The sequence below is a fragment of the Eimeria necatrix genome, genomic scaffold (genome assembly GCF_000499385.1).
Source record: "Eimeria necatrix Houghton genomic scaffold, Enh_scaff20, whole genome shotgun sequence".
NCBI classification, from domain to species: domain Eukaryota; phylum Apicomplexa; class Conoidasida; order Eucoccidiorida; family Eimeriidae; genus Eimeria; species Eimeria necatrix.
Window position 1 is genome coordinate 48,640 of NW_013655111.1, and position 20,346 is coordinate 68,985.

Consider the following 20,346-nt stretch of genomic DNA (forward strand, 5'->3'; position numbering starts at 1 on the left):
CCCGCCAGGCAGCCGACAGTCGGCGCAGCCAGCCACACTCAAACCTCCCACGCGCAGCTGCAGTCTGTTGCTTCTCTGGCTGTCCCTTGTGTGCTTTGCGGGCCGCAGAGCGGAAGCCGCAGGCCCCGTGCCAACCTGAGCTGCTGCTGCTGCCGCAGCGGCTCTGCTGCTGCTGCAGCAGCGCCGCTTGACTCGCATTTGCTGCTCTTGAGCCTCGAAGTTTAACAGCTGAACTCGAAGGGAAAGCCTTGTCCTATCTTTGTTTCCCGGGAGTCGATTTCCGACTCTTTTCGCCTTATTACAGTGACTGCGCCCCCAGGTGCCTTGTGCATTTTTCTAGGAGGGCGCTCAAACACTGACTCAGGCCCCTACTTCGGGCAATTTTCTTTGTAGATTACACCCCAGCTGCTTCATTAGCAACATTGGCAGCCCCAATTGGCTCATTTCTGGGCCCGGCGGCACACGCGAGAACTATCTCGCCCTCAGTGTGGTGTTCCGCGGAGCCCAGAAACGAGCCAAGCACGGCTAACGACTTAGACAGTTTGGCTGGTTCTAATCTGCACAAAATTTGGCCCAACTAGGGGCCCTAAGTGAGCCCCTGAGTGCTTTATAGTCTCCGAGGGCAGGCCCGCGTTGCCCGGGCTCGGGGCGGAGGGCTTTGTTATTTGTGGGGAGCTGCTGCGGGGAGGCACAGGCTCGCTGCGCAGCAGCTAGGGTACAAAGGGTCTGGGTGGTAGTTCAAGATAATAAAATTCAAAATGAAGGACTTTTTTGCTGTCTACCGCACAGCATGGGGGCCGCTGCTGAGTCTTGGGGTAGACGCTGGACTGGTTTCTGGGCTGAGGAATTCCATGAAACATCCTGGGGAAAGGTTGGGGGCAGGCTAGCTGCGTTTGAGCAAATGCCCATGGGGCTAATGCAGGGGATCAGCTGGGTGCTGCAGCAGCAGCAGCAGCAGCATTCTGCTGTGAGCCCTATAGAGCTGCTGGCCTCTTTGGGTGTTCGGCTGCCGAAATCAGTTTGACGGAGAGGTTGAAGTAATTGCCCTGACTGCGGAGACAGTGTCTAGTTTACTGAATATCTCTAAAAAGCGGATTGCTGATTCAGCTGTTTAGCTGCAAAGGTAATCTGGAGAGATAAGAAAGGCTGGCATCTCTTTGGCCCCGGGGTGAAGTGTGTGGGCGGCCACAATGGATGTTCAGGGCTCCTTTCTCCCTGCTGCTGAGGCCAGGCCCCAGTTAAAACTTCTTGTCTTGTGTTGTGGTTAAAACTTCTTGTCTGTCACCCCTAGAATATTGGGCTTCTTCCGCTAGTTGGTTACTCATCTGCAAAGATAATTAGATTGATCTCCGGTGGGCAAGTAGACAAGGCTAAGAAGCCTCTGCGCAGCAGTCGCTAGCACTACGGCTGCCCCAACCCTAAATTCCAGACTCGGGAAAAGCAGGCCAGTTTCCCATCACATCTTTCAGACAAGGCCAGTCCAACAGCAGCATAGCAGCTTTGAAAACCTCTCACACCACACAGGAGTAGCAGCAGTAGCTGCTGCTCCTACTACAAAACGGTTTTCGTAACGCTGGCAGCACCAGCGCAATCAAAGCTGGTGTGGGAAAAGATCCAAGCTCACTGCATTTGCGCGTGAGTTCACTCGCATGCATCAAACCCTTTCACGGAAAGAACGTTATAGGCGTGCTTCTCTACAGCGTGGGCAGTATGACAAAGCGCGGAACCCATTTACAGGCTCAAGTCTACCCTGCTTACCACATCCTGTTCCTGAAGTTCTCACAGTCGACACTCGCGTACACTAGCTCCCGAAGAGCACCCCGATAAGATTAATACTATGTTTAACAGACAAATGCCCCTAGGTCAAGCTCAAATATTCCCTGATAGCTAAGTTAGGCGTAGGTTGGCTCCACCGTGTTTCTCCCGTGGTTCCTTACACAACACTGCCTTCTGAAGGCATTGCTGGGCTCGAAAATGTCGAAGCATCCTCACTCGAGGTCAAATTTCCGAAAGGACGGATCTGTGACTTCCTTCATGTTTCCCCGTCCCTGTGCGGCTGTGCTGCGCTCTACAACCTCAGTGCCTTTTCCCAGGCCCAAGCCCTACGCCCCGATGCAGAACAGACTGGGCCTGATCACCCTGTGGCAGAATCCCTTCGCATTGTAATGACTTCTTGTTACTCTGTAGATATGCATATTCTGAAGCATAGGACACTCGAGGCCATTTCTGGGCTACAATGGAGTGCTGCGCATTGCGGTTGCGCATACAATTCGCCGCGCCTCAACGCCGTCGCCTTCCTCTAGCTTTTGTCTCACTGCTAAAATGAGCGCTCCGCCTAAATCTTGTCAGCTCTCCACGCACAAATGAATTTTGCGACGCGCCCACTTCTCGGCGAGCTTTCCGCCTTGAGATTTGCGGCAAGCAGCATAGTCAAGTGGTGTTGCTGCTTCCTGCCGGGCTTAAAATATAGCATCAAGTAACTTCCATTCTCTTCCACATTTTGAGTAGTTTCTTCCTGCGACACAAACGCAGAGAACTCGCCATGTTTTGGTTCGGGCCGCCAACCTGGCACATGAGTGAGGCTATTTATTCCCGCGGGAAAACACGGCGCACGGTACAGCAGATTCTTTTGTTCTTTTGTCCTAGCGAAGTGCAGTACTCCCACACAGGCACTACAAGGCACTACAAGGGCTTGCGATGTAGAACTGTATTCGGGGACTTTTGTTCTCCGAGGCGAGAAACCTCCTCTGCAAGGAGGAGCCTGCCGTTACCAGAAGTAGACGCAGTGTATTTTATTATGAGCTCACCAAAACCTACTTATGCACAAGTGATGAGGCTTCGGGTCTACGGTAGACAGGCGTCCGGATAGCTTCGTCCAGAGATTAACAGTTCTCCCCGCGCATTTGCCTTAGCTCGTGATCTAGATGTGGACACTAATAGTTTCCTGCTCTTTTTGAGTCACTGTGATTTCCTGAAACGCGGAATCTATGTGTGGCCTATACAACTTTGTTGCTTCGGTAACTAGTAGCGTTTGAGTCATGTTGCTGGAGAAGCCAGCGTACCGCTTGGCTATGCGGCTTTCCCAGCTTGAAAGCACCACCCTGCTAGATGAATCTAGCAACGAGAGAGCTGCGCCTGCTTCCATGAACTGGCAGTAATAAGTGATATTATTGGGCAACTCAGGCATCTGTTGTCTTGCTGCCGACAGTTTTCGACCCTAGCTCCTGAGCTAGAAAGGACTGAAAGATAGTGCTGAGTTTGATCTGAAGAGTGACTACGCTATCGTTAGGCAAAAATGTATCAATGTGTAGTTGTATAGTGCCGCGGTGAAGGGTTTGCAGTCTTCCATGTGTCTTGCTCTGCAATGCAGCTCTGGCGGAAGCACTCCCTGAACCCAGGATGAGAATGTCACATTCATCTCTAGTACAGTATGCACAAGCGATATCGGGAAACCACGGGTAGCCGTTGAGGCATTCAACCCTTGACAGCTAGTTGCCATATGGGCCTTCCGTTCCCCAACGGCTAAGAGGAAATGCCGCTTTTGCAGCGCGGCTAAAACGAACAAGACGCGCAGGGACTTGAAACAAAAGAGGGGGAGAAACGAAACATTCCTCGCGTGGCACGGCTTTCCCGCGCAATATTCACCACGCAATTTCATTGGTCTGCAAAAGGCCGAAAACTTGTCACGTATGCATGCTATGAAATCTGAAGGAGTGCATGGGCTAACGATGATTGCATCATTCTCGGATAGCCTCCGCTAAAAGTGAGCTATGGTAAGTATAGCGCTTAGAGCTATCCCTGTGTACGACTAAAGTGCGCTCTCCTTTGTTTAGCACACCAATTCAACAGACCTCCAAAATTTAAGCCCAAACGGACCCGTGAAGGTCTGTAGTTAGTGGAGCACAACACTGCGCTTTCCCTCCTACTGCATGGCATGCGTTCTTTCTAGTTGGCCAACCAACCATCCTACTACGGGCATTTTTACTGCTCCTAGCATCTGTAACACGTCCAGAGCCAGGTCTGTATACGGCATGAAAGCATTCCTCAGTACTTCTTAGCTCATTGGCGTATCATGCGATGATGCCATAAAGCTAGTCAAGCGGTACTACACGGAACTCAGGAAAGCTTGGGAAGAACAGAATTAGTTCAAGGGTGGAATAGAGCTGCGCCCCGACCAAAGCTGATGCGCAATGTTCATTCCGAGAGGCCTCAGGTTGATGAAAACTCTGGAGCCACAGCAGTCACCGGCCATCATGTGAGCATGCTCAAGGCCTTCGCAGCTCCTAATTACCAAGTAGTTGAACACAGCTCTGGCTTGCAAAATAAGCCCAGGGCTCGACGGCTGCAGCCGCCTTCGCACAAACAGTGAAGTTTCAGCGGTCCCAAGCATGGTGCCTCGATAGTTAATGAAAACGCCCTGCGATGCTCCTATCTTTAATGACATTGCTTGCCGAACTTCGGCTCAGAACAGATCCACGGTTGATACTGGGCCTTCCTTCTAATGCGCCCATTCCCCCTGCTTGCAAGACACCGTGGATCTGTCCCTTTTTAACGGCCCTCTCCTTCCCCTAATGCCTTCTATGTTTAAAAAAGCGTTTTAGATAGATCTAGCCTATGTAGTATTAGCTCAGCAGCAACACTAGCGCAGTTAGCCACAACAAGCAGGAGGCCTCCAGGGTCGTCAGACCGATGGGTTGTGTCTGGAATCGTCAAGGCATTATCGCCGTCTATATCTCAAGCCTAAAGGCTCGAGATATTACTTTTAAACTGGAGGCAACACACGTGGCCAAGGTGCTGCGCCTCTACATATTGCCAAACAGCAGTTTCAAGGCTTGTTCACGAGTTATTCCGCCATTTAAAGGCTTCACAAGGGGTTAAGAAGCTCTTGGGAATCTCTAGTCTACACATAATGTTCAAGTTGAATACTCGTACTCACCGAAATACGTGTAATCGTTCCGCGTTTAGGGGCAAGGTTTGAAGAGCTGCAACGAGAGCCAACGGGGCCCTCTGTGTCGTTGGGTCCATAACAGCATAGAGAGCACTGAGGGCCGCAGTGCAATCAGCTTTTAAATTGATCTGTTTTACTTCGAGCCGTTTTTAAACGTTTTTTTTACACCGTTGGCTGTCGAGACATTGGGGGAAAGGGACGAATAGGCCCAGGAAGCTGCTGCCTGTTCCTTCTGTTCGCTGCGGTTCTTCTTCGTATGGAAGGCTCACACTGCAGCTCTTTGCGCTGCTTTGACATTCTTTGAGCTGCAAAAGCTTCCCATAATTGCAGATCAACTATCAGCTTCTCTTCAGAAGCGAAACGGCCCCAGCTTCCTCGCCCCTACTCTCCCGCTCGTCCCGTCACCGGTTGCCAGCGCGGGATAGTTGTCCTTCTTTCCTTCTCTGACTCTTTACATCAGTTCAATTTTTGTTTTTTGTTTGTTGAAAAGCACACAGGACCTAAGCAAGGGCGACTGCTGGCGCCGCTTCGGGAGACGGCGACACCGGTAGCTCGAAAGGCCATCCCCTTTTTTCGAAGTGGACAAGTTGAGAAGTTTTGGTCCAGTTCAGCTCAGCATACACCGGAGGTCGCGGGTGGAGGACTTTTGTTCGCGGGGAATGTTTCTTTTCTCCCCCTCTTTTGTTTCAAGGCTTTGCGCATCTTGTTCGTTTTAGCCGCGCGGGAAAAGCGGCATTTTCTTTCACGCCTTTTTAATACGTTTTTAGGAGGCTTGCAGCCTTTAATAATGGGACATGAGGGCCAAGCAAAGCCAGGAGGTGAGGCCTTTTTGGTTCTCACGTCGCCGCAATTTTTGCGTCTTTCAACCTGTCATCTTTGCCCTTCTTCACCTTTCAGATTGGTTGAGTGTCGCTGCTTCTTATGCTCATTTTTAATCTTTATTGAGACAAATATATCCCTAATTTGGTTCTTTTTTGCTCTTCACTTCTCCACATTTCCACCAAATGGCATTTGATGTTTCGGTTTGCCTGTGGTGGCCTTCCGTGCGTTTCCTTCTTTGTACAGTTTCTTCTGTCTGTGGTTCTTTTCAACTGCAGTGGCTTTACCTCCATACTGCTTCTCAGTTCTTATGGGCATTTACACATATATTATATTTATTCGGAGCAATGAACTTTTCCCGTTTGTAAAAAAGACTAATTCATTCACTTTCTTGTCTTGTTGCGTTTCTGTCAACTCTCGCGCAGAGCCTCCGGAGGCTCTCAAGCGAGTGCGCAGTGAAGGCTGTGTTCTTCGCCGGCAGCAACTAGTTCGGAATTCTCCTCTTCCGATTAATTCTTGCTACACGGTGGGTTTTTTATTTTTATAATTCTTTCATAAATTGCATTTCATTGCATTTCGCTTTGCTGCAGTTCTTTCTTTCCTTCCCTATTTGTTGCTTTCCTTTAAAGCATGCGCCGCGAGCCAGCTCCTCCCCACATATTCCACCAATAGTTATCTTTTTCTTGCACTTGCTGCTGCTGCTGCTGCTGCTGCTGCTGTTCTTGAGTGGGCTTGATCTTTTTCCTGGTTACCCTTCTTGGGCACTTCCGTGGGTGCTGTGCACATCTGGAGTTCTGTTGCATTAGTGCCAGCTTTTGGCCGTATGGCCCTTTGCGTTTCATTCCCGTGACATTGCTGAAGTCTCCTTCGAGTGTTCATCTGTGCTACTGCAACAACAACTGCTGCTTTGCTGCTGCTGCTGCTGCTGCTGCTGCTGCAGCTGGACGAGACCATTGGCCTGGGGTCTTTTGGCTGCCGGGTGTACCGGGCCACGGACATTTTGTCGGGCGTGCGCCGCGTGGTGAAGTGCGTCAGCAAAGACCAGCCAGAGGGTGTTCGCATATGGCGCAACGAGATAAGTTTTTTGCGGCGAATTCACCACCCCAATGTGGTCCGCATTTTTGAAGTTTTCGAGGAGCCCGCGGCTGTCTACCACGTGCGTGGGCCGGGGCCAGGGCTGGGACTTCGTTTCATGTTGCATTGGTTGAGTGTTCGGCTTTTCTTGCTTCCTTTTGCTCTCTTTGGACTCGGCAGGAGCTGCCGGGTCCTCCCCTTGGATCCTGCATCTCTTGAATGAGGCTTTTTCCTGTTTGTTTGTGGGTCTTTTAATGCTACAGTGACTGTGTCCGTGTACACACATAGCATTCTCATCAGTTCGCTTGCATACTTTGTTCTCTGCTCGTTGCACTGTTCTAAATGCTGTCTTCCTCCTTCACTATTCCTGCTGCCGGTGCAGACTGATCGTAGTATGTTGCAGAAGTTGGGGTGTATGTACAGGTGACGGAAACGTGCTATGGCGGAGACCTTCATCAGTGGCTAGACAGGCGGCTGCGAAGAAGACACAGGCGCCTGAAGAGGCGGAGTGTAAACTTCTGCCTCATGGGCGACAGCGAGGCTCTTCAGCAGCAGCAGCAGCAAGAGGGCGGGGCCGCTGTTAGTGGCCCTTTTGCCCCGGCTTCGTCAGCTGAAGCCACAGGGATAGCAGTCACAGCAGGCACCGCTACGACAGCAACTTCGCCAAACTCCTTGGAAGCTAGCAGCAGTACTAGCTCCGTCTCTCCCGTTGCTGCCACTCCGTCTGGCAGTCGTGCCGGCATCAGCATGCGTGGCTCTTGTCCCGTAGCTGCCGGCGCTGCAGCAGCAGCAGCAACTGCAGCAGCAGCCGCAACAGCAGCAGCTGCGGCGACTGCAGCTGCTGCGGGGGGAGGCGGAGGCCCCGCACTGTCCTCGCCTCCGTCAGCGCCGCCTGGAGCTGCAGCAGGGGGTGCTGCTGCTGCAGCTCGTCCTCTAGTTAGTGAAGAAGTAGCTGCGCAGATAGCTGGTCAGGTGCTGTGCGCGCTGCGCTATCTTCACAGCAAGGACATTGCACACTGCGACATTAAGTTGGAAAATATCCTCTTGGTTGCTGAGCTCGATGACTCGGAAGCAACGGGGGACGGCGAGAGCAGCGAGGAGGAGGAGGCGGAGCTGATGAAGGAGTCCAAGAGCAGCAGGTGGTGATGCAGCAGCAGCAGCTCGCCGCATTGCAGCAGCAGCAAGAGCGCGAGGCAGCAGCAGGGAACAGACTGCGCGCTGGCTTCAGAGCTCGCAGCAGCAATCACAGCAGCAGCAGCACCAACAGCATCAGCAGCAGCATGAGCGCCCTTTCTGTAGTGCCTATGGTAATGAGAAAAAGAAGAAGCATGCGGGATGTTGGCCAGAAGGCACATGCAGACAAAGACATGGACATAGACAGGAATCGAAGCAACTTGTCTTTACCTCAGCTTAAAGACAGCATCCACAGTTCTTCGCATTCTCTTGTCGACAAGTTTAAAAGGAAAAACGTTTTAGTGAAGCTGGCGGACTTCGGATTGGCGAAAAAAATAGTGCGGGGAAGGTCGCAACAGAAGGTTTGTGGCTGTGTCTTTTTTTTGTGCTTCCGTTAAATTGCTTGTTGCGTCTGCCGTTGCGTCTTCTGAATTTTCTTTCCTCATTTGTTTTTGGGAGTCTGTTGTCATTACTTGTCCTTTGGTCTTCGGGTGTGAGCTTGTTCCTGTTGCTTACGTCTTGTTTCTTTTGTATATTTGCCTCATGCGGGTCGATGGCTGCAAAGGGTTTCTAAATTTAGTTTGCATGAATACGTTTGTAAACTATTGGGCAATGATTTCATTGGGTTGCAACAATAATAAATGGATTCTTGAACATTTTAATTTGTCCAAATGTCCTGCAGTGCCTTGACTCGCTTTGCGCACTTGCACAGCATTCTCACACGCAGGATTCACATTCACAGGACTAAGAACTGCTGCTGTTCTGAGACTGGAAATGTTTCAGTTTTTACCAATTTTCTTTTTTATTTCTGTATGTTTCTTTTTGCCATTCTAGGCGGCGCCTAGTTCGGTCTTGGAAGGAACGCTGTACTATCGGTCGCCCTGGCAGATTCGAAATGGGGTGGAGGGTGACGAGCGCAGTGACCTGTGGGCGTTGGGTGTTTGCCTGTTTATGCTTTTTTCGGGAAGGCCTCCTTTTGAAGGAGAAGATAGGTGGAGCATTGAAAAAGCAGTAAGCAGGACAGAAAGCTGAGGCAGAGCTGGAAGCAAAGCTGCACATCGATAGCACGTGCAGACGCAGAATGGGAGTTTGCAAATAGAGGTAGACGCGTGCAGGGCGGGGGTAGCAGCAGAAGCATGGCTGCGTGACTAGAGAACAACGAGCATTATGCTTCAACTGTAAACGGACATGCGCACAGAGTGATATGTGTTGTCTAGTTGGTGCTGCATATACTGTAAAACTTTCGTTTCCAAGGCGAATTTCAGGGAAGGGTGTACTTCGTGGTGCATGCAGCACTCCGTGAACAGAAGAAATAATATTCAGCTGGCATTTATTTGTCTGCTGCTGCAGATCACAGACACGCCTGTGTCCTTCAGCGGGGGCGTGTGGTCAAGTCTTTCGTGTTTGGGCTTCTTGCGGGCTCTTCTGTACAACCCGTTGCTGCCGCTGCACCTCCGTGGCCCTCCCCCGCCCCCGCCCTATTCCCAGCCGACAGCAGAACTCATGCTGAGGCATCCCTGGCTGCAGCAGTGCTTTCGGGAGGAGAGAAGACGTGCGTGGCTTTGTTTCGCAGTTTTCAGGCGCTTGTGTTCTTGATAGTGTGTGTGGCAGTCCTTTGCTCTTTCCGCTGTCTGCTGGTGTTTTGCTGCGCTTCTGCCATTCAGATGCCCCCAAAGGCTTGCCTTTTGCGTTGCTGTCTGTCTTTGTCTTTTCTCATTTCCGAACACTGCGGTGCCTTGCTTGTACAGAAGTTCATGCGGCGTGCTGCCGGGTGGGTTGATTCCTGTGTTTGCTTCTCTGCAGGCCTCATGCGCGCAGTGTCTGCACCTTCTATGAATTACCTGGCAGACCCTTCTCCCCAGTCGCGCAGCTCAGAGACGCCAGAGTCCTCTCCATATACTCCACCTTGCCTTTCTCTCTTATCTCCTTCCCTCAGCCGCAGCGCGCTGCAGCACCCGAACGGAGCCGCCTCAGACCCCACAGCCCACACAAGCGCGGCGCACACACAGGATGGCAGCAGCAGCGGTGGCAGAGAGACAGTTGTTAGGGCGGCGTCGGATCCCCCGCTGCTGCAGCACTTTCGACAAAGACACACTACAGCAGCAGCAGCAGCAGAAAAGACTGAAAGCGCCTCCTGCTGCAGCAGCTGCAGCGCCTGGGGCTGCATCCATGGATGTGTATCCACGCAGAAGCAGCAGAAAGACGCGAAACAACTCCGGATATGCTGGGGGTGAGCCCCGCTGGTGGCGGCGGGTGGTATGCAAGCCCCGCAGCAGCAACAGCAGCTGCAGCAGCAGCACAAACGGCTGTGCTCCCCACAATCGGAGCAAGCAGCTGCCGGCTCATCTTCCCCCACGATTTCTGCGGAGAAGGAGAAAGAAGAAGATTTGTATTTGAATGGAGACACTGGAGGAGAAACAAAAACAAAGTGCTGCGTGCTGCAGGCCTTGGGCATAAGTTCACTGCGATGTGTGTCGTGCGCGGGCAAGGGGGCCTTGACGTTTTTGTCGGAATGCAGCAGCGACTGGCGCGGCTCGCCCACGTTCAGTAGTCAGCAGCACGTGCCTCACGTGAGGCTGACGGGGCCCACCTCAGGCTTGCTGGGATTGGAAAGCTGTGTGGCGGAAACAAATGCCGCTGCTGCTGCTGCTGCGGCTGCTGCTGGAGTGGCAAAGGCAGTGCACCTTGAGGCAGTGACACATTTTCAGGGGCAACTGGGACCTCCTCTTGAGAACGTGCCGCATTTTCATTTGCCTCCTTGTAGGCCTCGTGTGTCTCCCCCTGTTCGCAGCAGCAGCAGCTCATGCATCAACTGCAACTGCAGCAGCGCTGAGGCTGGCTTCAACAAGCGGACAGAAGCACCCGACGCTGCAGTGAGCTCCATTTGCTGTCGCTGTGGGAAGGCCAGTAACAGCAACAGGAGCGGCAACAGGAGTTGCTGCATAGCGGTTGCAGACTGGCTGACGGTAGAACTGTTCGAAGCCCGGGTGTTGCTGCTGCTGCAAGCTGCTGCCTGGCTAGAGTTCGCTCGCCTGAGCCCTCTGCAGAAGGCGCTTCGGTCTGTTGTTGTGAAGTTAATGGAGAGCGACGAGGTCTTCAGGCCCGTCAGAGATATTATGTGGGTCTTAGACCCCCAGCGGAGAGGACATGTGTCTAGTAAGGCTAGAAACTGCATGCTTGCATACGTAGTACACGCGCCGCATATGGCTTGTGTATACAGATACGCAGACACACATATTTGCAAGTTTTACGCGAAAGGATAGCTTATTTCCCACTGGAGTTTACATTAGTACATTCGGAACGCACATTCATGGACTTTGGATTTATGCTACTCCTTATGTTGCGCCAATATCAGTGGATCTTTCATGAATTTTGTTGCCTTGTGCTTTTCACGCCACATGAAGAAGGTTTTTCATGGTTTGTGTACTTTGGTGAGCATGTCGCGTAATTCTGTGGTTGTACATCTATTTGTGCATTGCACGTTTTGCTGCTGCTTTTTCAGGGCGGTGCTTGCTCGACAGCCTTAAAGTCGTCAGAGACTTTTTCAAGTTGGAATCATTCTTGAGGGACTCCGAGCCAAACACCGCCGCTTCCAGTGTTAGTACTAAGGCACTTTCATCTGCAGCGGTAGATCCCAGCACCGCTCACAGCAGCAGCGGCAGCAACGGGATCGTCGGCAACCTGCCAGCCTCTCCTCTACAGACACTTTTGGCGCTTTCAGATGTATTCCCAGGGGAGGAGCCCCAGCTGTTTGCTCTGGATCAGTTTTGCAAGTTGCTAGATGAGGCTCTGGAAACGCAAGAGGCGCCAGTCACCGAGTCTTCAGTTCAGCAAGGACAAGTGGGGAAACCGGCGGACTTGACCAGTGACGCTGCAGCAGCGCATCAATCAGCTGCTTCCGCTTCTACAGAAACAAGAGCAGAAGGACCTGGCGCTTGCAGTTGCCCCATGGATGAGGCCCTCGTCTGCCTTGACACTGACGGCAGCGGGGCAGTGGAGTTCGATGAGCTTGTAGCTGCATCAATGACCCGTGTAGACTTTCTTGAGAGAGAGCCGACGTGCAGGCAAGTGCCGCTGCATGATTAGCACCTAAAAATCCCTATTTTCGTACAATTCGCGGGGGAATCGTTGTGCTTATCTCTTCTTTTTCAGTTTGTTGCAAGCGGGTTGGCAACAAACTTGAAGTGGAATAGGCAGTACTGCTGCTGCTTCAGTTTCGGCGGTTCTGATTCACCGCAAGAGGGGAAGTCAATCCGTGCTTCTTTTCCTTCTGCTGTTGTGCGCAGCGTTGCATTTCGCTTGCTAGACCGCAACGTGGATGACTACGTCTCCGCCAACGATCTCCTGACAATTCTGCACTTCGATCCTCGGTCGGATCTGAAGGCAGTTTTGGAGGCGCAGACCAAACGTGCGGACGCAGCAGTAGAGTCGCTCATGCGAGCAGCAGCTGCTGCCGAGGCTGCGGGGGAGCCTCTCCCTCCAGGCGCCGTTCTCGATCAGACAAAGCTGGTCACAGGAATTGATGAGCACGGAAATACGTTTGAAGTCCCTGCAGAGGCTTCCTGCATTTTGCAGCTGGAAGGCGTCACTGCTGCAACGGCACCGCTGTATGTGCAGGTTGTCAGGGAGCTTAAGGCGACGCAGCCGCGTGCGAACGGCCTTTGGGCGTTCGAAGACTTCATGAAGCTCCTCTAAACTAGCAGTTTCTGGTTTTCTTGTTCATGTTTAGTGTGTACACGTCGCAAGAAAGCCAGAAGCCCAAATGGATCACGCGGTGACGGCTTTTCGAAACGCTGCGTGGCAGCAGACATGGTACATTCACTTCTCTCGAGCTGGGTCGACTGCAGGGCAATCAGTCAGTCAACTCTCGCCCGTGCAGTGTTGGAGTGTTGCGGTGGCCCGCACTCCGCAAGTGCTTCAGAATTCAATACAAAGGCAATTGCTCGTATCTCATGTGCTCATCACGCCGTAGACTTCGGCTGAGGCGCACTCAAGACGAGCCTGGCTCGCCAGAGCTGCAGGGTGTCAGTCTCTGGCACACATATTTTTATACTCAGATACAATTTGTACACACATTCACATATTCACGTGTGGTGGTGCATGCAACCCGCCTGCATGCGTAAGTGCATGCAGAGCGGTGCTTCCGAACGCGCTGTGCTCGCTAACTGATGGGCGCATTCCACTGGTCTGCAGAGCGCTTTTCTCATGGTTCGGTAGAATACGAACAAAAAGAAACACCGGGCGAAGTCTTCACTGCATCTGCATGCACCGCCTCTAGTGTGTCGGCGACGCGAGGCATTCGAGTAACTTTAGCCCTACTTTCTGCACATAAATCCGAAGTTTGGATTCGGGACTTTAACATTAAGTGAGCTAACAACTTCGCCACGTCACTTAGATAGAGGGTAAAGAGTTCAGCCGCACAACTGAAAGGCTCGAGCCGTTGCAGGCATGCACGTAAAAAGCGAGCACTCAAGTCAAAGCTTCAACTGCGCGGGCGCACAGAAGCTTCGCTTGCTATAATGTGCGAACTAAGTGTCCTTAGATGCGCCGTCTTTGTTGGCAGGCCACAATTGCAAGCCCTAGCCGTTTTAGGTTTCATAACGCTTTATTTCGGAAGCTTGGACGGGGCTTCCAATTTGCCCAGATCCAAGTCTTTTCTTCCTTTCTGGAGAGCCCTCCTCTGTCTTCTCACATACTTGCATTTATTTTTTCACAGGTTTGCCTTTCTACAGATTTGCCTTTATTTTCTCGAGAATGCCCGCCGCCTCTTCGGCAGTGATCATAGAACTGGCGCTTTTGAACTGTTTGAAAAGATTGTCGTTTTCAAAACGCGGCACGACGTGGAAGTGCAGGTGGTGGACGATCTGGCCAGCGGCGGCCCCGCCGTTGTGCAGCACATTTACTGCGTCGCAGTTTGTGGCCTGAAGTCGCAAAACTCTTTGTACTTTAGAGAGGAATAAGGCCTAAGAATGTGGAAAACATTCACTTCTGAGAAGATACGAAGGGGGGCCACGGGAGGGGGCTTTACTGAGGTCACTCCACTTCAGGTGTATGCACACCTCAGGTGTATGTACACCTCGGGTGCACGCACACCCACACTTCAGGTGTATGTACACCCACCTTCTGAACTGCCCTGCAGAGTCTGGGAAGCTCCTTCAGCACATCTCCCGCCTGCTGTTCACTCAGATCCATAATTGTGAGTGCCGGCGCCTTCGATATGAGCAAGGCGTGGCCCTGGGCTGTGGGGAATGCATCTAAGATGGCTATGCAGCTTTCTGTCTCGAAGATCTGATTCATCAAACACACAAACGCAACACAAACATATCATGCAAGAATGCATGATGCATGTAACTACATACGCTGGCGCTGGCGGTAATTCACGCCCACACAACTCTTTATGCAAGTTGAGCATAATGTTTCTAATACAAGTCTGTTTGTTTGAGGTGCATGCAAGGCCACGCAAAACGCCGGACTTGTGTTTGCTACTCCGCTTCCGCGTTGAAATTTCCTGTACTGCCTCTCGTGTCTCACCCTGGAGTAGATATTCACTCCCTCGGTTGTAGACATTAAGGCGACAGTTAGTACTCGCAACAGTCAAAACTGAAGTGCTTTATTTGATGCTAAGTGTGGTTTCATCTACAAGTGGGTAACATGACTAAGGCAAAGAGAGAGACTTTTCCCATCGCTGAAAGGGCAAATAGCTCGGGATAATGTGCAGCTCATCAGCTGACCTTGTGGCACGGCAGTCGGCCATCAAGGATCTTTGCAAAGACGTTGTCGGGGTCGTAGGGCTTTTGCTGGGTTGACGGCATTCTGCTGCTGCTGTAGCTGTGGAGGGCGTAGAGCGCTGCAGTGCGATGCGTGTAGGAAACTGTCGGGGTGAAGATTTGGCTACGGGGGCCCTGCAGTTTCAAGGGGGGAATACACGTGGTGCAAAAAGCCCACAGATATCTACGCATTTGCATTTTTAAACAAGATGTGTTCTTTGCTTGTGGGTAGCAAGTGTAGTATCGTGGGGCTGAGGTCTCGAGACAAGGGGGCTCACAGCGGGCGGCATTTTCGCACACCTACGTCCTATCAGCCACGTGTACACAGTAAATACAGAAATCAAAGAAGTGTTTAATTGTCATTTTAAATAAACACAGAATATGGTTCGCCCAGAGAAGCCTTTACGAATGTCCGGCCCACAGGGTCGTCTGTGTTGTACATACAGCATGTATGATGTTGAGTAGCTTTATGAATGCTCCAGTGACCACCTCTTGAAAGCTTATTACCTTAATAATCTTGGGGAAACAAATGTAAACTGCAACACATGTCATCAGCATTTTTGGTTAATTGTGTAACTTTCCGGTGCAATGAATGAAAATGCCAGCGCCTACCAGAAATGCGCCGTCTGCCAAATACATGCCAACGACGCCAGAGTCTGTAGAGTAGAGGTGTCACTAAACCTTTATTTATTCTGTTGTTGCCTCGTTTCAGCTGCAATGCATAGAGGCCTTTTTGCCCCAGAGCAACGACTTCAAGTGTTTGAAGCCTTAGGCCTCACTCGACTTCATTGAGAGCTTTTGGTGAAGTGTAAGGATTCTTGGTGGGGAAGGAGTATCCGCGAGCCTTCCTAGTGAATAGTCCTCATCGCACTTCCTGACAGCTGGATTACACTTTGACGTTGTTGTTCCGTACAATAAGCTCCCATAGCACGCTAGAGATGCAGTCCCATTGGAACCTTGCAGAAGGTATTGGTCCACTGGAGACTTGAGGGTGTATGAGCAGTTGCAGACGACCAGCTCATTGCCACTTTCGCGCTACTTCGTCCAAGAGAAGCAACAATTCTTGTAGCGGACGCTTGAATTGGGCTAGCTTTATTTGGTCGTGAACAGCCTTGGCAACACGGCACTTATGTCACCTAGTTTGGTTTCTCATCATTGAGTTCTCTAAACATGCTTTGCACATGTCGGTTATCAGGAGTCAGACAAATGCAGGCACGCTTTGGCAGACGCTTTAAGTATAATTCCTTGACTGCGCGTCGCCCAGCAGTTTATCATGACAAAGCCTTCCCCCGGCAATCATCAAAATCCCATACTTCTGCCCCCTCCGGCTCTTCATGACTTCGGTGAATTCATCTGAATGTTCATAATATATGGGCAACTAGCCACGCTATGACCCACGCAGTGAATTCCGTTGATGGCTTCTAACTCTCAAGAGAAGCTTGTCAGCGAGGCGTAACACATTTAGGGAGCTCTAGAGCGAAGTGACAAGGAGTTCGTCACCCCAGCTAAATCGGAAGACGGTTTCAAACTGTGGAGGCTCCTTCAACTACTTTGAGGACATGGAAGGAAAAATTGATTTTGCCCCAGAGATGGAACGTTAGCAATGAGAAAAGAAAGGCGTCCCTAAATTGAAGGAACTGAAGCAAGGGAGGTGACTGAGAGACAAGGCAAACTGCAAACGACCTTGTGGTATCAGTGGCCCAACTAGTTGCCTTCTTAGTCTGCAGCGGAGCCCAAGAAGGCGCCTGGGCCTTCGTGGGCTCCGCCGCAGCGTCGAAACCAAAATAGTTGAAACATGGGGAACATCCACTGTCTCTCATGGTTGCACTTATGCGCTGTGTGGAGAAGGCATTAGGCTTTAGCTTAGCGGTAGTGAGAGCGGTTTTCGGTACAGAGCTACTTCCAGCATGGCACTTGTTTTGGCTACATAGGTTTCCACTGATCACTACACACTAAAGACACCTTTTAAGCATGCAAAAGACTCAGACAGATTTATTGTAAGTCCGGCTCCCCAACGATTGCATACGCTTCTATCCTCAGTTTCCCTACGTGGCCATGGTGGGCAACGCAGATTCAGTTCACCTTGCCCCAACCCCCGGATCTGATGGCAAAGCACGCTAGTCGTGGTCGTCCGAGGAGGAGATCGCTTTGCGCCATAGTGACTTCTAGTTATTATCCGAGGTGTACGACCCTGGAGGCCATTGTGGGCTACATTAGAACCCACGATGGACTTGGACCTCAATAGCTTGCACTTTTCGTCACTAAAAAAAGCATATGGGTCCTTCTTGGTGTGTATTTTGGTGCAGCAGCCCTTACTCTGCTGCATTTTCCTTCAACTTCAGCGGCAACGTTCTGCCGCTGTGTGTTTTGCTGTATGTTCTTGCGTTCACTTGACGCTGGTCTGCTTCAGACTGTTTCCCTGCAGACTTTGCCTTTTCCACACCTGGCTCGAAAACCGCTCCTCTCTGCAACGCCACTGCAGCTATCGCTGCTACCGTCTGCGGTAGTTACCCACCGTATGCATGCACTTCAGTGCTGCAACGTATGTTAGTCATTGCTTTATATCGATTTTAGCCGTGTGGTTCGCTTGCTTTGTCTTCTCCTTTGTGCTGCTTGCCGACAGTATTTGTGGAAGAAAGCTCCGCCTCCAGTAAGCTCTGCTTCCCTCTTTCAATATGCGCCTTGCGCTCTTCTGCAACCGTTACACATGTGGCATGCCTTTATTCTTGCATCAAGAGTCTCTGCTTTCACCTGGAGTTGGATCCGGTGGCATTTGGCCTTGTTGAGATGGAACATAGTGTGAGGAACTGCACATCTGTAAATGCTTTTCGTCCTTGTATGCAAAACAACCTTGCCGTCCAAGCGGCGTACTCTGCCACCTTCGTTCGCCTAAAGGCTGTTCGTCCCCGTACGTCCTCCACGTAGCGCTCTAATCCATTTCATTCCGTCCTCGATGCTTCGCCTTCAGCTCCTCTCCTGCATTGCTGTCATTTCTGCTGCCGCTTCTCTTTACTCGGTGGGCTTGATGGTGGCACCATTAGTTAGGACCCTGCAGAGCTGAAGTAGTACGCATTGAGCTTCACTGCAGCACCTCTATCCTTCGAACAAATAATCTTTCCAAAATTAGCCCAATACTTCCGATGTTAATGTTTTTCACCGGCTAATTGCAGTCTATTGAACTAATGCAGCACGGTTGAAAGTGCAGGACATAGAAGCATGCCACACTTTACTCTTGCCCAGTGCTTAATATCCGCGCTTGCATTCTATAGATAGATCCAGTTCACAAGAAAATAGATACTTTTCTAGCCCGCTTCCCCAGTAGCGTTGGTCTAGGTCCATTTGCGAAAAATGCATCGCTCCTACATCGAAAAACGTTCTCATGTTGCCTCCCCCTTTGCATGGCAGCTGATGTCGCTGGGATCCATCGCTCCAAACTCAGATAGAGAAGGAAAAATCGCATCTGCGACGACTAGTGAGTCAGTTAGGCAACTCCCATGGCCTGGTCGATTTATGAGGAGGTCTCTACAGGCCTCTACTTCCTACTTTCTCATGCCATCCCTTTGTAGGATGTAAATGGTGCTTTTATGAACCCGTTTCTCGGGTGTCAGAACTTTCTGCTGCGTAGCTTGACTTGCTTCGCGAACGCTGGAAGATGTCTGGTCGTACAGCTGTATTATGCGCTTCTTGTGCATTTGCATGGCTGACGCACTCCGGATGGTAGATGTTAGTGGCGCCTCGATTCAGCAAGATTAAATTAACAGGATTGTAACCTGATAATGTGTAGGGAAATTGTTCCGTGGGACGAACTCCAGATTGTAGTGAGCTAGACCCAGCTTGACTCCTACGCGTCTTTCCCGTCTTGATTGCATAGCCTCATATCTAAGACTACCTCCTGATGACAGTGTTTACACCTAAAAGAGGTTCAAACAGTCTCGTTATAGGTCCAGTTTTCAAAGGGATACATACGCTTTGTGTACGATGTTTCCCCCAGCCTGCGTGGCTACAATGTGCATTGCAGCTTGAATTCGCCATGCAAGCCCCAAACTCCGTGTTTTAATACAAAGCACCTTGGTCCTGATGGCCCGTGAACCGAGCCACTGTGCATGAAAATGGCTTTTAGCCGTTACTTGTAGATTACTTATATCTGCATATTTTGGAATATATGACCCTGAGGCTATTCGTGGGTTGCATTGGAGTGATGAGCACTACAGTAGGTGTCTACGCAAACACAGAAGCTGCAGTAACTCAAAGGGACTATTCGCCCTCGAACGTCTTTTGCTTTTCTGTATAGCTGTAACTGTTTATAGCTCAGGTAAGCCTATAACGCGTTTCTCGTTTCCGAGGACAAATTTCGTTCTGCATTCCTGTGCCCTGCTCCACAGTGCATGCTTCGTCGAGCCCGTCTGTCACCAGAAACCAGGAAGCGGGTATGAGAGGATTATAAGCCTTTTACTCCAGAGATTTGCCAGAGTAACCCAATTTTTTAAGGAGCGAGAACTTGCCAGTAAAAGATGGTCTAATCTTCGGTTTGTGGTGTTGGACCTTTCTGCGGCGGCCAAAAATAGACGAAAGGCATGAGGGCATCGAATCAACGCAGCTCAAGCCTAACTAAAAGTGATGACTCTGCGCTCAACAGGGAACTAAGTACACGGCACGTTCGTAGGCCATGCCAGGGCCTGGTGCTCTTGGATGTCGTTGGACGGCCCACAGGACTGGACTCTGTAGGGATTTGTTGAGGATGCGGGCTCGCTTAATGTTCAAGCTAATAAAACTTGCACAAAATGGCATTGATGCCCCTAGACGCGCTTTAACGCTAAATGCATCAAACATTTCGGGTTTGGAGTAAGGAAGGGCTAGGAATGTATTCCTGTAATGTTAAGCGCAAGGCAAAGACGGAGAAAAATTAAATTTGCTCCCATGAAAGTTATTTGGCTGCTTCAAGGTGAATTTGTGCTCTAGGTTAGTGTTGGTGAGGCAGTGCCTAGGCTTGGTTTATAGGTAGGGCACATGAGGCAATGCACCGTGCCACCAGACAAAAGCCTTCTGCAGAATGATAGGGCTGGTTCTCCCTTGTGCAAGGCACGTCCCCACTGTCGCAATTACTGCATATTGCATATATCAGGGGCAGCGCTCAAACATCGCTGGAAGCGTATCTGAGCTGCATGTTAGTAACTAGACGGATAAAATTGGTGCTCAGGGGAGTGGAAGAGCGACGGAGTCACTTGTTGCACTGCGTTTCTGAGGTTCGCATTGCGTCCCTTCGAATATCCACCCTCGACAATTGCTGCGTCTTCCTTGCAAACGTGAGCTTGTGCTGCGTAGTGTGGTTTAATGGGCCCCGAAGAGCTTTGCTGTACAGCGTATCACCACACCTAGCGGCACAGCGCGCATTAGAAATTCCACGCATTTATTTTTTTCGGGCCCCTGGCCGGGCCGAAGCACGAACTACGTGGCAGATCACTGCCCATTCATCACACTTATGTCGCCTTTGTCTATTTCGCAGCTGACAAATTCAAATTGCCTCTTGGAAACTTGAGCGCTTATATTTTCAATTGGTCAGTTGAT

At 50.9% G+C, this 20,346-nt stretch overlaps 2 protein-coding genes across 2 annotated transcripts; one reads left to right on the forward strand and one right to left on the reverse strand.

Moving 5' to 3' along the window:
- Positions 1-5,735: 5,735 nt before the first annotated feature.
- On the forward strand, positions 5,736-12,709 carry ENH_00028510 (CAM kinase, CDPK family, putative; the record flags this gene model as incomplete). The annotated part of the gene is made up of 11 exons (XM_013584707.1): positions 5,736-5,766; positions 6,193-6,293; positions 6,708-6,923; positions 7,265-7,980; positions 8,070-8,376; positions 8,849-9,025; positions 9,365-9,566; positions 9,818-10,039; positions 10,250-11,170; positions 11,517-12,072; positions 12,301-12,709. 11 exons carry the CDS (start codon positions 5,736-5,738, stop codon positions 12,707-12,709), a joined length of 3,858 nt encoding a protein of 1,285 aa, XP_013440161.1.
- A 1,031-nt stretch (positions 12,710-13,740) lies between these two features.
- ENH_00028520 (HIT domain-containing protein, putative) lies at positions 13,741-14,826 on the reverse strand (the record flags this gene model as incomplete). The annotated part of the gene is made up of 3 exons (XM_013584708.1): positions 13,741-13,935; positions 14,135-14,302; positions 14,746-14,826. 3 exons carry the CDS (start codon positions 14,824-14,826, stop codon positions 13,741-13,743), a joined length of 444 nt encoding a protein of 147 aa, XP_013440162.1.
- Between the last annotated feature and the right edge of the window lie 5,520 nt (positions 14,827-20,346).